Source organism: Glycine soja, chromosome 3 (genome assembly GCF_004193775.1).
Source record: "Glycine soja cultivar W05 chromosome 3, ASM419377v2, whole genome shotgun sequence".
Lineage (NCBI taxonomy): Eukaryota > Viridiplantae > Streptophyta > Magnoliopsida > Fabales > Fabaceae > Glycine > Glycine soja.
In genome coordinates, this window is record NC_041004.1 from 34,953,014 (window position 1) to 34,969,317 (window position 16,304).

The 16,304-nt window shown below is 34.8% G+C and overlaps 1 protein-coding gene across 1 annotated transcript; it reads left to right on the top strand.

The window, feature by feature from the left end:
* The first annotated feature begins 12,268 nt into the window (after nucleotides 1-12,268).
* Nucleotides 12,269-14,643, top strand: LOC114406573 (delta(3,5)-Delta(2,4)-dienoyl-CoA isomerase, peroxisomal). The gene is made up of 2 exons (XM_028369317.1): nucleotides 12,269-12,963; nucleotides 13,981-14,643. Exons 1-2 carry the CDS (start codon nucleotides 12,333-12,335, stop codon nucleotides 14,169-14,171), a joined length of 822 nt encoding a protein of 273 aa, XP_028225118.1. The 5' UTR covers nucleotides 12,269-12,332; the 3' UTR covers nucleotides 14,172-14,643.
* The last annotated feature ends 1,661 nt before the right edge of the window (nucleotides 14,644-16,304 follow it).

Genomic DNA, 16,304 nt, shown 5'->3' on the forward strand with positions numbered 1-16,304 from the left:
TATTTAATTGGTTTTAGATGCAACTTGTTATATAGTTGTTATATAACTAGTTTATTCATAATTAATTATATATTCATATTTTAAAAACAATAACTAGTTATATCAAATTGTATCCATTTTTTAAAAATTAGTTATGATTATAATTATAATATTCACTTATAATCTAATTATTTAGTAGGTATGATTACAGATAGGGGTGGAAATGAGTCGAACTGCTTGTCGAGGGTCTTTGGCTCGGCCTATGTAAGGCTCGGCTCGGCTTGTTTACTATAAAGGCCAAGTTCAAGCTTTTTAAAAAATCTTTTTAGATAAAAAGGCCAAGCTCAAACTATAAAAAAAGCTTGTTAAGCTTGACAAGCCGACTTGTTTAACTAACAACAACAACAACAACAACAACAATAATAATAATAATAATAATAATTTTATTCTATCAAATCTTCTTATCCAGGTTTTATTATATCTAGATTTTATTTTATCCAGATTTTATTCCATTTAAATTTTATTTCATCCAATTTTATCTTATCTCGTCCAAATTTTATTTTATTTTGTTTATGGGTTTGGACTTAAAATAGATTTGTGAGCTTTGGGGTTGAGGACCTATATAACAACACCAAGGTTTTAGTCTAGGGAGTTTTTTTTCGGAGAGGAAAATAATTCTAGGATCAAGCACAACTCTCTTTGATGTTTTGTTATTACTATTGAATACATATCAGTTTTTCCACTTCACCAATTACTTTGTATTTGTTGCTATTAATCCATGCATGCTTAATGCTTGATTAATTGTCTCTGCGCTTAATTTACATTCATGCTTAATGATCAGTTTCGTTCATGATTAATTGGTGTATGTGTTGTTTAATCACATAATAACAACCTTATGTTAATTTTTGCTTAGTAATTTAATTTAGGGTTGGATTAAGTGGTTGAACTGACTAAGGATAAATTCTCGTAACCTAGGATAAGAGACTTACTTGTGAATTAAGGGGAAACATGTTTTAATTCTGTTATTTTCTAATTCAAATTTACTTGCTGTTTAATTTATAAAAACAAACAACCCCCAATTCGTTACTGTTTTATTACTATCTGTTATGAACGTTTGGTTGACCATTGTTCGTTGGGAGACGACCTAGGACCACTTCCTAGATACTGCATTTTTAATGTTTATTTGATTCGGGTACGACCTCGATCAATAGTATATAAGATATGGCTTGAGTAGACTAAGATGAAATTATTGTAGATATATTTTTTTAAGAAAATATTTAATATAGTTATATATTCAAAAATTGGATTAAAAATTGTTAATTTATCTAATAATAATTTTTGTTTGGTTATATTAGTGTAAACCATCTCTAATCCATACATTTTTTAATATTATGCTCTTTTTATTTTCTTTTGATATACTTTGTGCTTTAACGACTTGAATTCAATATGATTTTATTTATCAATTATTTTTGGATTTGTACATTACTTATACAAAATTTTATAAGTTTCTTTTTTTAGTTAATATTTCACTAGGTTTTAAAATAATTAATTAATCAAGGACGTCTTTAAGCAAGCTTTTAAATAAGCTCGTGGGTCAAGCCAGACTTTTATGTAAACCGAGCCGAGCCTTAAAAAAAAGCCTATGACAGGTAATGAGTTAAGCTCAAACCTTACGTATTCAACTCAAGCCGAGTTCAAGCCTAGTAAAACTTGGCTTGTCTCATTTCTACCCCTAATTACAGATAGTTATGTAAATACCTAAATCATGAATACTAGTAATGGCCATGGACTTAGGCTATATAATTTTGTATTTAGTTCTTGATTTTCTCTTTGTTTCTTTGTTAGTTGGTGGTGCATCTAAATAAACTGAAAACCGTACAAATCAAAAATAAAAATAAAAATAATTATAATTAGATTGATCAAATTTTGTATTTGATTTTGAAAACTAATTTAGTTTAATTCAAACTAAATGTATATTTTTTATTTAAAACTTTACTGTACCAATCATGTTATATATTTTTTGTCACATAATTATTTTTGAAAATATATTTAATTAGAGATTATTTTTAATAACTATTTGAAGAAAGATACATGAATATAATTATCATGTCGTGTAATTTTTTTTAGTAGTCAATATTTTAAGTTATACTACTTATATAACCTAATACTTCAATATTTCCATCAGTAGAAGTATATGGACTCTGAAAGTTGAAAGTTATATCTGTCTTGCATAATATGAATTTTCTATAGGTCTAATAGAGTTATTATGGTTTTAACAATTGACATTTCTTTGGATTGGATGTAATACAGTTATGTGAGGAATAGTACTGGTATAAATAGAACCATCCAAATCAATTTAAACCGCTTTTTTTTCAGATTTGATTTGCTAAAGAATTCAAACGGAACTGATCAGTAAAATAACCTTACTCTCTTTTATGGGAAAAAACAAAACAGTGGTCATGAAACATAAATTTTCACTGAGTATCCTAGTTTCCACCCATCAATAATCCAACGGCCCAAATTAGAAGAGCCGCACTATAAATTCCCCGTCAAAGTTAGAGAATCCAATTACCTTCCATAATCTAACGGTGAAAATTAGAAGAATGGCAGCGTGATGTTCCCGCGTCAAAGTTTGAGAATCAGATTCCACCAATATCCAAGTTTTTTTTTCTTTTAATGTTGTTATTGGTATGAAATATAAATCAATTTTATTGACAATTAATTTCTGTCAAAAAATTTGACCGATAAAATTCACATCTTTTAATCATATTTTTTTTACCCATAAAATTAGAGTTCTTTATTTTTAAGAAACACGAGAATTTGTTTAAGTCCAATACCACTCTAACTAACTTTTTGGTCCAATATCCAAGTCTTCAAAAATAGAAAACATTAGAACCCATTTAGTTTTAAGAGTGGAAGATCAGGTTTTGATTGATTCATCTGCGTGTGATTAAGGAAGGAATTGGAATGGGTTATTTTTCATGTTTGGATTCGAGGGAGGATGAGGAAATCCATGATCATGATTTTAATCCCACTGACCCCTTTAATATTTCCAGATTGCCTTCTACATCTGGTAGTTAGTTATTTCCTATCCTTAGTTGTTATTATTCAATTCAGTTATTCAGCTTCTCACTCACACACACTCACCCATTGGTTAAATATAATAGTGATTTGCATTGGATAGCAGGAGCAGACGAGCTACAGTTACTAAGTAATGGTGTCCAAACTTTTACTTTCCGTGAGCTTGCAGTGTTGAAGATTAATCTAGAAAAATGTAGATGTATAATTGGTGGTCCATTATCTAGAGAGTTCTACACTTATGGAGATGTTGTAGTGTGTAAAAACTTCTTCATGGATGTAGAAAAATAACTTATTATCTAAAGTCATAGAAGCACCTAGAACATTATAGAGATGTATGGTAGATGATAGATGAGTCTAGAAGACTCTAGGACTAAGTAGTATAGAAGTGTGTAGAAATCACATATGTAACCTATATAAAAGCATAAGTTGTAGCAAGCCATGTAATGCAAGAAAAGAAGTTAATAAGCACAATTCAAGTTAAGGTGTCAATTTTCTGAAAACTCATCATCTTCTTACTCCCATCATTTCTATCATACATTTCTACCATATCCTTCCATAAAAAAAGGCATAACTACGTCCTATATCCTAACAGTGGCATCAGAGCAGTGTTGATCCTATGGCCTTTGCTACATCACCTAGCCCTCCAGCCTTCAACTATAACCAAACCTTAGTTTTCATATTTAATGGGGAAGCGTATGATTATTGGAGCATCCAAATGCAAACTCTATTCATCTCACAAGACTTGTGGGATGTTATAGAGAATGACTATCCAGTCCTAGAAAGCCAAGAAGAATTGGCTACGTGGACAACAACAAAGCAAAAGGAGTACAAGCAAAACAAGCAACATGATGCTAAGGCTCTGCTATTCATCCAACAAGGAGTTAGTAGAGAGATCTTTCCAAGAATCATGCAAGCAAAAAATGCAAAGGAGGCGTGAGAGACTTTGAAAAATGAATTTAAAGGCACAAACAAGGTAATTTCTATTAAACTTCAATCTTTGTGGAAGGATTTTGATACATTAATAATGCGGGAAGATGAATCTATACAATCTTTCTTCTTTCGTGTCTCTAATATCTTCAATCAAATTAGAAGTTACGGGGACACGATTGAAGACAAGAAAATAATACTAAAAATATTAAGAAATTTTCCTGTAAAATATGATCATATTGTGGCTACCATAGAAGAATCAAAAGATTTATCTAAATTCACTCTAGTAGAATTAATGGGCTCTTTAGAAGCTCATGAAGCTAGAATGAAAAGATTTGAGCAGCCACTAGAGCAAGCATTCCAATCTAAAATTAATATCTCTAAAAATGATGGAGATAAGAAAAATAACCATGGTAAATTTCCTCAAAAAAGAGGAGGAGCATTTACTAATCATGGTAAAAGGAGCAGAAAGCAATGGGGTAATAATGCTTCAAGCTCCTATTGCAAATTATGCAAGAAAAATAATCATGATACAAATGATTGTCGGTACAAATGCAAAAAGTGTAAAAGGCACCTACACTACAAAAAAGATTGTTTTTACGGACAAAAAGAAGAAGCAAATTTTCTAGAAAATAAAGAATCCCTTGATCATACTTTGTATTCCACTTTATCTTCTCAAGAATCAAGGGATGTATGATATGTTGATAGTGGTTGTTCAAACCACATGACAAAAAACAAAATTTGCTTTGTGAAACTGATGAGACAATAAAATCCAAAGTTACACTTGGTGATGGAAATGTTCAAACAGTTGAAGGAAAAGGCACCATTGCTGTTAAAACTCAAAATGGTAGCAAAAAATATATCCATGATGTTTTTTATGTGCCAGGTCTTACTCAAAATCTTCTTAGTGTTGGTCAACTTATTCATAAAAATTATAAAGTCATCTTTGATGATGATAAATGTAATATCATTGATAAAAGAAAGGGCCAAATTATTTCTATCAAAGTGGCTCCTAATAAAGTATTTCCTCCATTTATGCCATTTGGGCAAAACAATGCATTGAAATGTGAGAATATGGATGAGTCCATACTGTGGCACTTGAGGTATAGTCATCTAAACTTTAATGGCCTCAAATTATTAAAACAAAAAAATATGGTGCTTGGGCTTCCTTTTATTTCATCTAACCTTAAAGTTTGTGAAGGTTGCATTTATGGCAAGATGCATAGGTTACCATTTCCAAAAACATCTTGGAGAGCTAAAGCTCCACTTTAATTGGTGCATGCTGATATTTGGGGACCATCAAGTACCCCCAGCTTTGGTGGAAGAAGATATTTTCTCCTCTTCGTTGATGACTACACTCGAATGATGTGAGTGTACTTCATCCAACAAAAATCTGATGCATTCTCTTGCTTCAAGGAGTTCAAGGCCCTAGTAAAAAAGCAAAGTGGACATTCCCTCAAAATCTTAAGAACAGATCGCGGGGGAGAATTCAATGGGCACATATTCATCAATTTTTGCAATGATCATGGCATCAAGAAGGAGCTGACTGTTTGTCACACTCCACAACAAAATGGTGTCGCTGAAAGGAAAAACAAAACCATTGTGGAAATGGCTCGATTGATGCTACAACACAAGAACCTACCAAAGAATCTATGGGCGGAAGCTGTTAGCACAACAACATACATCCTCAACCGTTCTTCAACTAAAGCAGTCTTAAATATGATGCCATATGAAGCATGGTTCAATAGAAAACCAACAGTTGATCATTTTAAAGTTTTTGGATGTGTTGCTTATTCGCACATTCCAAAGGAGAACCGAGAAAAGCTCGATGAAAAAGGAGAAAAGTGCATCTTTGTCGGCTATAGTGACCAATCTAAAGGTTACCGATTATTCAAACCAGATTCAAAGCAGCTGATCATTTCAAGAGATGTCATCTTTGATGAAGGAGCAAGCTGGCAATGGAGTACTGAAGTCAATAAGACGCAAGAAGTAACCAATCCAAGCTCGTGCACACTGCCACCATCACCAACACAGCATGACCAACAACACCAGCAAGAAGAAGTAGAAGAAGTCTCATAACAACAACTTCGAAGATCAGGAAGGCCACACAAACCGAATCCAAAGTACGCAAATGTTGAATTTTTTGCTTGTGAACCTCAAAAGTTTGAGGAAGCATCGAAAGAAGAAGTTTGGAGAAAAGCCATGGACGAGGAAATCAAAATGATAGAGAAAAATCATACTGGGAGCTCATGCAAAAACCAGAAGACAAGGAGATCATTGGCCTGAAATGGGTTTACAAAATTAAATATAATGAGGATGGAACAATCCAGAAACACAAAACACGACTTGTCACTAAAGGCTATTCACAACTGCCAGGAGTTGATTTCAATGAGACATTTGCTCCCGTTGTGCGCATGGAAACAATCAGAATTGTACTAGCCTTAGCTGCACAGTTGAAGCTACAAGTCTACCAGCTAGATGTAAAATCAACTTTCTTGAATGAAGAGATTGAAGAAGAAGTCTACATGGAGCAACCACAAGGATACAAAGTTCAAGGAGAAGAAGACAAAGTATATCGCTTGAAAAAGGCGCTTTATGGTCTCAAACAAGCTCCCCGAGCATGGAACAACAAAATAGGCAAATACCTCGTCAAGCATAGATTCCTCAAAAGTCCAAGTGAGCCGTCACTATATGCGAAGATGCAAGGTAATCATTTCTTGATTTTGTGCCTATACGTAGATGATTTAATCTACACCGGCAACAATTCACAGATGATGGAAGAATTCAAAAAGGCTATGATGCAAGAGTATGAAATGACCGATCTTGGACTCATGAGATATTTTCTCGGCGTGCAAGTCAAGCAAAGACCTGGACAAATATTTATCTCGCAAGAAAAATATGCGGATGACTTACTGAAGAAGTTCAACATGCAAGATTGCAAACCACTTGCCACACCTATGGCGATGAACGAGAAGCTTTCAAAGGATGATGGGCAAAACAAAGTTGATGCAACAGTTTATAGAAGCCTAGTCGGTTCGCTAATCTACTTAACCAACTCAAGGCCAAAAATCGTACATGCAGTTGACATCGTGTCTAGATTCATGAGTAACCCAAGCAAAGCCCACTTTGCAGCAGCCAAGAGAATCCTAAGATATGTCAAAGGCACAAAGAATTTTGGCATTTTGTACGAGGCAGATAGAGACTTTAACTTGGCAGGTTATACAGATAGTGACTGGGCAGGAAGCACAGATGATAGAAAAAGCACAAGTGGATATGTGTTTTTTCTAGGCAACAAAGCAATATCATGGGCGTCAAAGAAGCAAACGAAAATTGCTCTATCATCAGCAGAAGCAGAATACATGGCTGCAACAAGCGCTGCGTGTGAAGCGACATGGCTCAGAAAAATTCTGAAAGACGTACAACAAGACTCTAAGACTCCAACAATTATTCATTGTGATCATATGTCAGCTATTGCAATGACTAAGAATCCAATATTCCACAGTTGTACAAAGCACATTGAGATTAGATACCACTTCATCAGAGAGCTCATGGAATATGGAGAAATCAAAATGGAGTTCTGCAAGACTGAAGAACAATTAGGAGACATCTTCACCAAGCCAATTGCAACAGAGAAGTTTATCAAATTCAGAGACATGCTTGGAGTTCAAGACTTTTTTAGATTAAGGGGGAGTGTTGAAGATTAATCTAGAAAAGTGTAGATGTATAATTGGTGGTCCATTATCTGGAGAGTTCTACACCTATGGAGATGTTGTAGTGTGTAGAAACTTCTTGATGGATGTAGAAAAATAACTTATTATCTAAAGTCATAGAAGCACCTAGAACATTATAGAGATGGGTGGTAGATGATAGATGAGTCTAGAAGACTCTAGGACTAAGTAGTATAGAAGTATGTAGAAATCACCTATGTAACCTATATAAAGGCATAAGTTGTAGCAAGCCATGAAATACAAGAAAAGAAACTAATAAGCACAATTCAATTTAACGTGTCAATTTTCTGAAAACTCATCCTCTTCCTACTCCCATCATTTCTATCATACATTTCTACAATATCCTTCCATAAAAAAAAGGCATAACCACGTCCCATATCCTAACATGCAGTTGCAAGCAAAAACTTCAGGCAGGAGTCCCTCTTAGGGGAAGGTCGTTTCATATGGGTCTACAAGGTCCGAGGAACAAAGTCTAACTTTGATACCATGTTAGAGTGTATATAATGTGAGAGGCCCAAAAGCTAGCTCAAGGGGTGAGGGTTGTCCCTCACTTATATATTCTAATGTGGGATTACTTTTAGTCGATATGGGACTTAGATTATTTCCAACACACCCCCTCACGTCAAACACTTCTTGGGCTCGAGGCGTGAACAACAAATGGTGGGTGTTTGTCACTACAAAGCGAGGACTAGCAGAAGCGTGGTCCCAGATACTGTGTGAATGAGGACCAACGCCTCTTAGTTTATGAATTTATGCCAAGGGGTTCATTGGAAGACCACCTTCATGGTATGATTGTTTCTATCCCTCCTAATTCCATAATTAGGATTTCTTCCCTTTAGTTTTAGTTCAGTACTTTCTCATAATGACTAATGAAACTTCCACGCCATAGATTTAACAAAAAGGATGGAGCAAAGCATCTCTTAATCATTTGGGGTTCTGTTTTAGTTCATTCAAAAGAGACATAGAGGAAAGAATCACACTGGAAATTATATTTTTCATTCATGATGCATATATTATATATATGCTATACATGTAGGGGATGTTCAAAATTCAAACCTAAAAGCTTTCTCAAACAAAGCCTAATCAACTTAGAGTGTGGACTAGCCTTCCATGTTATAGCCAGTTATGGAAAAGGAACGCCATGCGTATGATAACCATTGTATGATTGTATTTTCTGCTAGAGATGTTTCCATTTTTTCTGAACGTTGGGTAGAGTGGAGAATAAATGCTGTGTATTTTACATTACTTCCTTCTTAAACAGAATGCAGTTATGTTGATAACAACTAATATGTTTAATCATTAATTATGGACTCCGAGTGCAGACCTTCTCCCAGATCAAAAGCCATTAGATTGGAACACAAGGATGAAAATAGCTGCTGGGGCAGCAAAAGTATTGGAATACCTTCACAACAAAGCAAATCCTACGGTCATCTATAGAAGCTTCAAATCATCTAATATATTATTTGATGAAGTTTATCATCCAAAGCTTTCAGACTTTGGTCTTGCAAAAGGTCCTGTTATGTTTTCACCCATGTCATGGAAACTTATGCTTACCGTGCTCCAGACTATGCTATGACTGGACAGCCGACTGTGAAGTCTGACGTATATAGTTATAGGGTAGTCTTGCTGGAGCTGATTACTAAACCTTGTTACATGGGTAGTCTTCTAATCTTTGCTTGTCTTTATTAGTTATACATAACAATGGCTAATGGTGGTTTTAATTTACACGTTTGAGTAGGCACGTCCACTGTTCAAGGATGGCAGGAAGTTTCCAGAGTTAGCAGATGCGAGGTCTTTACCAAGCTCTAACTGTGGCATCAATGTGCATTCACGAACAGGCAAAAGTTCGTCCTCTCATTGGGGATGTGGTGATAGCTCTTTCTTTTCTAGCCAACAAGGCATATGATCATAACAATGCTGGTGATTATAAAAGGAACAGGGATGATAAAGGTGGAAGACTAGCTATTGAAAAATGAGGAAGGTGGAGTATCTGGAAGCAGATGGGATTTGGAAGGATCTGAGAAAGATGACTCCTCACGTGAAACGGCAAGGACGTCAAACAACGGGTATCTTGATAGACAATGTGTCGTGGCTGAGTTGTAGATAATTCCGTTAGTTAGTGAGTATAGGCAAGTTAGTGTGTTGTTAACTAACTATTTGTAATTGTGTTATATGTGTATTATTCATAGTGATGCTGTATATGTAATAAGCAGAAGTGAGACAAAATTTTCTATTTAATATCCATCTCCTATCTTGTTCTCTCTCCTTCTTCTTCTCTATGTTTGAGTGTGTGTTTTAACAAGTGGTATGAAAGCTATCTTGATTGTAGACATGTGTGCGAAACCACTAGCTTGTGAGGCTTTCTGCATTGTGAGAAATCCTTTCTTGCGTGGGTTTTAAATTTGTGTGTGTATTTTTCTGGTGTGAATTTTGAAGAGTTCCAAGGGTAAATCATGATCGTCTTTCCGTGCCAACTTGCCTGTTCTTGGTATCAAGAACTTTTAGTGATGGTGTATCAAGATGGGTGTCATCTTTGGTTTCCAAAAAGTTGAAAATTTTAAAGAATGGCATTAAAGTAGTGGAGGAAAGTTCTATAAAGGGCAGTTTGCAAGGAGTCCAACAAGAAAGACTAAAAAACTTTCTTCTTGATCCATCAATGTGTTGAACTGTTGATTCTGCCAACTTTGAGAAGATAGCTTAGCCAATTCAGCTAAGGAGGCTTGGAATATTATGAACAAGTCATACAGAGGTGATGATAAAATTAAGAAAGTAAAGCTTCAATCTCTTTGCAAACAATATGAGTTGTTGTAAGTGAATGATCAAGAACTAATTGAGGAATCAAAGGATCTTGAAAAGTTGAGGGTGGAGGAGCAACAAAATTCTCTTAAAGCTCATGAACAAAGGGCTCTAGAGAGAAGTGGTGACTGGTGAGAGAGTAGTTGCTCCGGCTTTTGAAGGCACAAGCCTCTCAAAGAAATGATGGTGGTGCAATAAAAACAAGTAGGGAAATGGAAGAACAAATTGAAAGATTTTGGTGAAGGCCCAAGCAAGGTCTCAAATCAGAATTTTAGTGGTGACAACAAGAAGAATGTAGGTTGTGGAAAATTTGCAAAAAGTGAGGTGATTAAAATATAGGAGGGCAGCTCTCAAAAAGATAAATATAGGAGGGCAGATGAAAATTGATATAAGGAATATATAGTGTTGTGCATGTAAAAAATGGGGTCACTTTGCGGATATAGGTGTTACAATAATAAAGGAAAGCAAATGAAGGAGGATGAATCTTAAATGGAACACGTTGATAATGACGATTTTGATTCAAATCATGCCCTTCTCATGGTGACAACATCAAATTGTACCAACTCTGTTTACTGGTACTTTGGACACTTGGTGTTTAAACCACTTGACTGGAAATAAAGGTAGACAGTGATTTGTCAATCTGGCCATTGACCAGATTCTACTTTGTTTAGCTATCCAATAGCCAACACGTTACCAGATTCTACTATGTTTATGTACCCCCAAAAAATTATACTTTGTCTAGTATATTGTGGCCTTTTCTTACAATGGCTGAAACAAAACATAACGAATAAGGTACCAATTTGAAATAGAGTAATCTATAGAAACTTTATGTAACTAAAATGCAATCGCATTCAATTCAACCTTCTTTTGACAGGAAAATTCATTTGAGTAAACCCCATCAAAAAAAATTTCATGTTATTCCATTAACTAGTTGTTTTCTTTTTTACTGCATTCCATTAACTAGCTATTAACGTGAATTGTGCGGTTTAAGAAATGCATATATAATATTTTACATTTTTGATGAGATTGGCATTATATAAAGAACTGAACATTATCTTGAATTACTACCTTGAATGATAATAATTTTTTTGTCAAAAAAAAAAATCACATAAAAACATTACTTTGAGTAAGAGGAAAACTAACAATTTCTTTAAAGATAATTTTCAACACGTTAATATTTACGAATACTTTGAATAAGACCAATTTTTAATTGGTAGTTCATGGAAAATAAAGACATAAGATAGAAAATGCGCAATCTAAAAATGTAAAAATGAAATTTGAAACAAAGAATATTTGTATTCAAGCAAACCATTCTTAAAACACATAATGACTTGCATTGCATTTCTCGCTGAAAGTTAATCTCATTAAAAGTTTTTTAATGGAGGAAGAGTAAACCATTTGCACATGCTTGCTTTCATTGAAAAAAAAAATTAAAGAATCAAAATTTGAAAGTTATAAGCAAAGATGCACATTGACATTGATATTTTAAACAAATGAAGCAATAAAATTAATTTAAAAATGAACTTCACCTTGAGAGTTTATAGAATACATCTTGATCAAGGATGGAATTATTGATGTAAGAAATTAGGTTTTAGATAGTCTATTTAACCATGGTAAATCGGTTTCAATTTTATTGGAAGAGGTGCTCGTCCATAATTATTTTCTGTACTTTTATATTATTTTTAGAATGATAATCAATCATGGGGAAGTGGAGAAAAAAAGATATTATATCTAATGGTAGAAGAAAACACGTGAGAAGCTAAATAAATTAGGTATTAGTACACAAGGGTGGAAGTGTGTGTGGCGGTTAGAAGTGGGGGAATGGAAGAGAAATACTCAAGCCTGGAAATTGTGGAGGAGAGCCCAAACTCGGGTGTGTTCTTTCTTATCTTAAATCGTCCGTCACGACGGAACGCTCTCTCGCGCGAATTCTTCAGCGAGTTCCCGAAAGCTCTGCACGCACTGGATCACAACCCGGAGGTGAAGGTGATCGTGTTGTCCGGCGCCGGGGACCACTTCTGCTCCGGCATCGACCTCTCCCTCCTGGGATCAACCGCCGCGAGTTCGGGTTCCTCCGGCTCCGGCGAAACCCTCCGGCGAGAGATAATGGCGATGCAAGACGCGGTCACGGCCCTGGAACGGTGCCGGAAGCCGGTGATCGCAAGCGTACATGGGGCGTGCATCGGCGGCGGAATTGATATAGTGACGGCGTGCGACATAAGGATGTGCAGCGAGGAGGCGTTTTTCTCGGTGAAGGAAGTGGATTTGGCCCTTGCCGCTGACCTTGGCACTCTTCAGAGGTTGCCGCTTATTGTAGGGTTCGGCAACGCCATGGAATTGGCTTTGACCGGTCGCACTTTTTCCGGTAAGGAGGCTAAGGAGTTGGGTCTCGTTTCTCGCGTTTTCCTTTCCAAACATGACCTCCATCAGGCCGTCCGAGATGTTGCTCAAGGTAAGCTCCCTCCCTTCAATTGGTTGGTTCATTTTTGAGTCCGAGACCACGGGTGTTCCTAACTCACTAGATTAAAGACTAATTTCGCTCGTGGTACGCGTCTGTTGCTTGCTCAAGAGAATTTTGCACCCCAGAGACTCTAAGTAGATAGTTTTCCCATATGTGAATGCATATGAAACACCACACCGGACAGACACAGACACTTTGACACGACTAATGTTTAAAATATAGGACATGAGGACATGGCATACACACACAAGTGGAGAGATTCTAATTAAATGAATTAAACTTTGAATTTGTTCATTCGTTTATTTCATTTGAGAATTTTCTTCTCAAAATGAAATTGGGTGTTTAAGTTAGAAGGAGTGTTTTTTTTTATCTTTACACAGTTATTTTGATTTATGCTTTCAAAAGAAAAAAGATTCTTATGAAAGATTTTCCCTCAGGCTAAAAAGATTTGTGTTGTATTAGCGAAAAATAAAATTAATCAATGACGTGCTACCTAGGAGAATTGAGGCTAAGGAATTAAGTAGATAGCCTAAGAAAACAATTCAGTTATTATGTAAGGTAAGGGTAACATATTGGGAGAGACAATACGTATGTGGAGGAAATAGAATTATTCTGTTCTAAATCAAATTGTTCTCAACAACGATACAATAAATAGCAACAGATAAACTAATTAGATAACAAGATATTAACAAAACAATGTATATTTATCTTTTTAAATCAACTCTATTAGTTGTGTGAAGGTGGTGGTTTAATTGTTCAAGCCAACAAAAACATAATTTTTGAATCAGACACCTAATAAGAAGTGTCGAACAAGTGTCCGGTGTGTCGGTGTTGGAAACATGTCCGACACAGCGACACTTCAAACCAGAGAAGTGTCCATGCCTTCATAGGGTCTTACCTACACTACTCATTTCGCACGCATTGCATTGCAGCTTCTACTCACTTCAATTCTCTCTAACTCAATGTTCTTCTAAATGAATAAATATTTTTTAACGGTTGGTATGGCAGCAATTGCGACCAAGTCTCCCCTTGCAGTTGTTGGGACAAAAACAGTGTTGCTTAAAAGTAGGGACTTAACTGTGGATCAGGGGTTGGATTATGTTGCAACCTTGAATTCTGCCAGATTGCTATCCCCTGACTTAACTGAAGCAGTGATGGCACAGAAGCAGAAACGAAAGCCAGTTTTTTCCAAGCTCTGAATGTTTGAAGAAGGGCATGCATTTGGTTGTTACATGTTACTAAATAAGTAGTAGTGTGTATTTTGGAATTGAAGACCACTGTTATTGATATTTGTACCACATAGTAAGAACTTTGCATTCACTTTAAAGTCTGTCAGGGAATAGGGATTTGAGGATAAGATTCTTCTTGTTATTTTCACCTTCCTTCCTTCACAAGGCTTCTTTACAAACTCCTAGTTCAGCTATAAGACATATTTGCCTGTATTCTGCCTTGCAATTAGGGTTGGCTGAAAAGAACTGAACTGCACCGAACTGGTATCGAACCGAATTGAATGTAAAAAACTGAACTGTTTTTTCCGTTCAGTCTTAAAATGTTGAACTGCTAAAAGAGCAGTTCAGTGCACTGCCAAACTGTCGCTTATGAGTTAAAAAAGAAAAATGCAGTTTGCAAGGAACCTGTATTTGTTTTTTACTGACCTCTAATTTGGCTTCTGAATATTTCCATTTTTCTTGCAAGTTACTGGATTAGTTTTGTCTTTAAATTTACATCTTAGTTAAAGCTTGCTTCTGTTGGAATTTTCAATGAAAGATCATTAACAGAGAATTAAGTTGATTTCATTAACTTGACTACAACTGACAAGAATAAAGTACTTGCATTCTAAGGGATTATGGATATTGGGAGGAAATCAAATAACGTAACATCATCAAAATTCATTCTATTTTATGGGTAACTTAGGTAAATAGTTTTTCTCTCTGATAGTTCCTATTATGCTTACATTTTTTTTGTTCACACTAACAAAGTAAACATTGTAGGAGAACGTGTATAACTATCACCAAATTATCAGATTACAAGCTACTTACAGTAGCATAAAACATCAGGTTTCCTACGCAGAAACCGGTCACCACGAAGTTTAACTAGTGCGACTGCTTCATTAATTACTTTTAGCTTTTCCCTACTCAATGCTTCATCCATTCATTAGCATTAGCTCCAGCCATGATTAGTTTCTTCACAACCTCAACATACCCATTGAGACACGCCAATTGAAGAGGTGGATTCTTTTCCTCATTTGGTGAATTAAGAACCACTCTTGTACTGATTAAATACTCCACAATATGAAAATTATATTGTTGATTTGAAAATGAATGAAGAACCATTTTTTTAGAGTGCAATTCAGTTCAGTTCAAAGCATAAAAACAGTTCAAACCAATCTAGAGCACGAATCAGTTCAAATTTTTAGAATGCTGTTAACTGAATCAAAGAACAATTCGGTTCGGTTCACCCACACTGTTATTAGTTCAGTACGATTTGGGCAATTTGTTTTTTTGAGTTCGCTTCAATTTGTTGCCAGTGCAATTTAGTTCATCTTTTTTTCCTACCCTACTTGCAAGTGGTAATAGCCTAGAAGCTTTGTCCATCTGCCCAAAACAAATGTTTATATTCAAACCAAAACCAAAAATTTCAAAAGATAAATTTGCTTGTTGGTAAATTGTTTGAAAATGTATAAAAAAATATTAGAAATTACCTAATAAATAATATTAAACTATTAAGATTAATTAAATATACTTTTCCTAAAATAAGGCGATCGTTCTATTATGAGAATTTTACATAACTTTTTCTGAAAGCCATGCTCTTAAAATGAAAAGCTAACAAAATCATCAAAAATTGTGCATCCAAATCACAAAAAATCAGTTACAAGCAACTAAAATCAATATTTTTTAAAATTGAGGGACTAAAAAATAAATAAATTTGGGAGACCAAAAACAACAATGACCTAAGTTTGAGGCAAAAAAATTAGGTCTAAACTAAATTATAATATTTTTTAAAAAAAAATTAGGAAATCGCATCTTAAACCCCATTTTAAATCTTAAAATTCACTTTAAAACTAAGTAAGCGTTGTATTAACCCTGATCGTTTCTCAAATAAAAAGCTGTTTGATGTTTACCTCAAAACAAAGAAGTAGCTAGTAAAATATGTTATAATGATAATGAGAAGCTTTCTAGTAAAGTCATTGAATTAAAATTAAATCCACAAAAATAATTGACGGCAATTGCATAAAAACACATGGGTTAAATATATATTTTTCCCTCAAATCTATTCTTTTATTTTTAGTCACCCTAAATTAAATTTGCTTTTTTTAGCCTTCCAACTTCAAA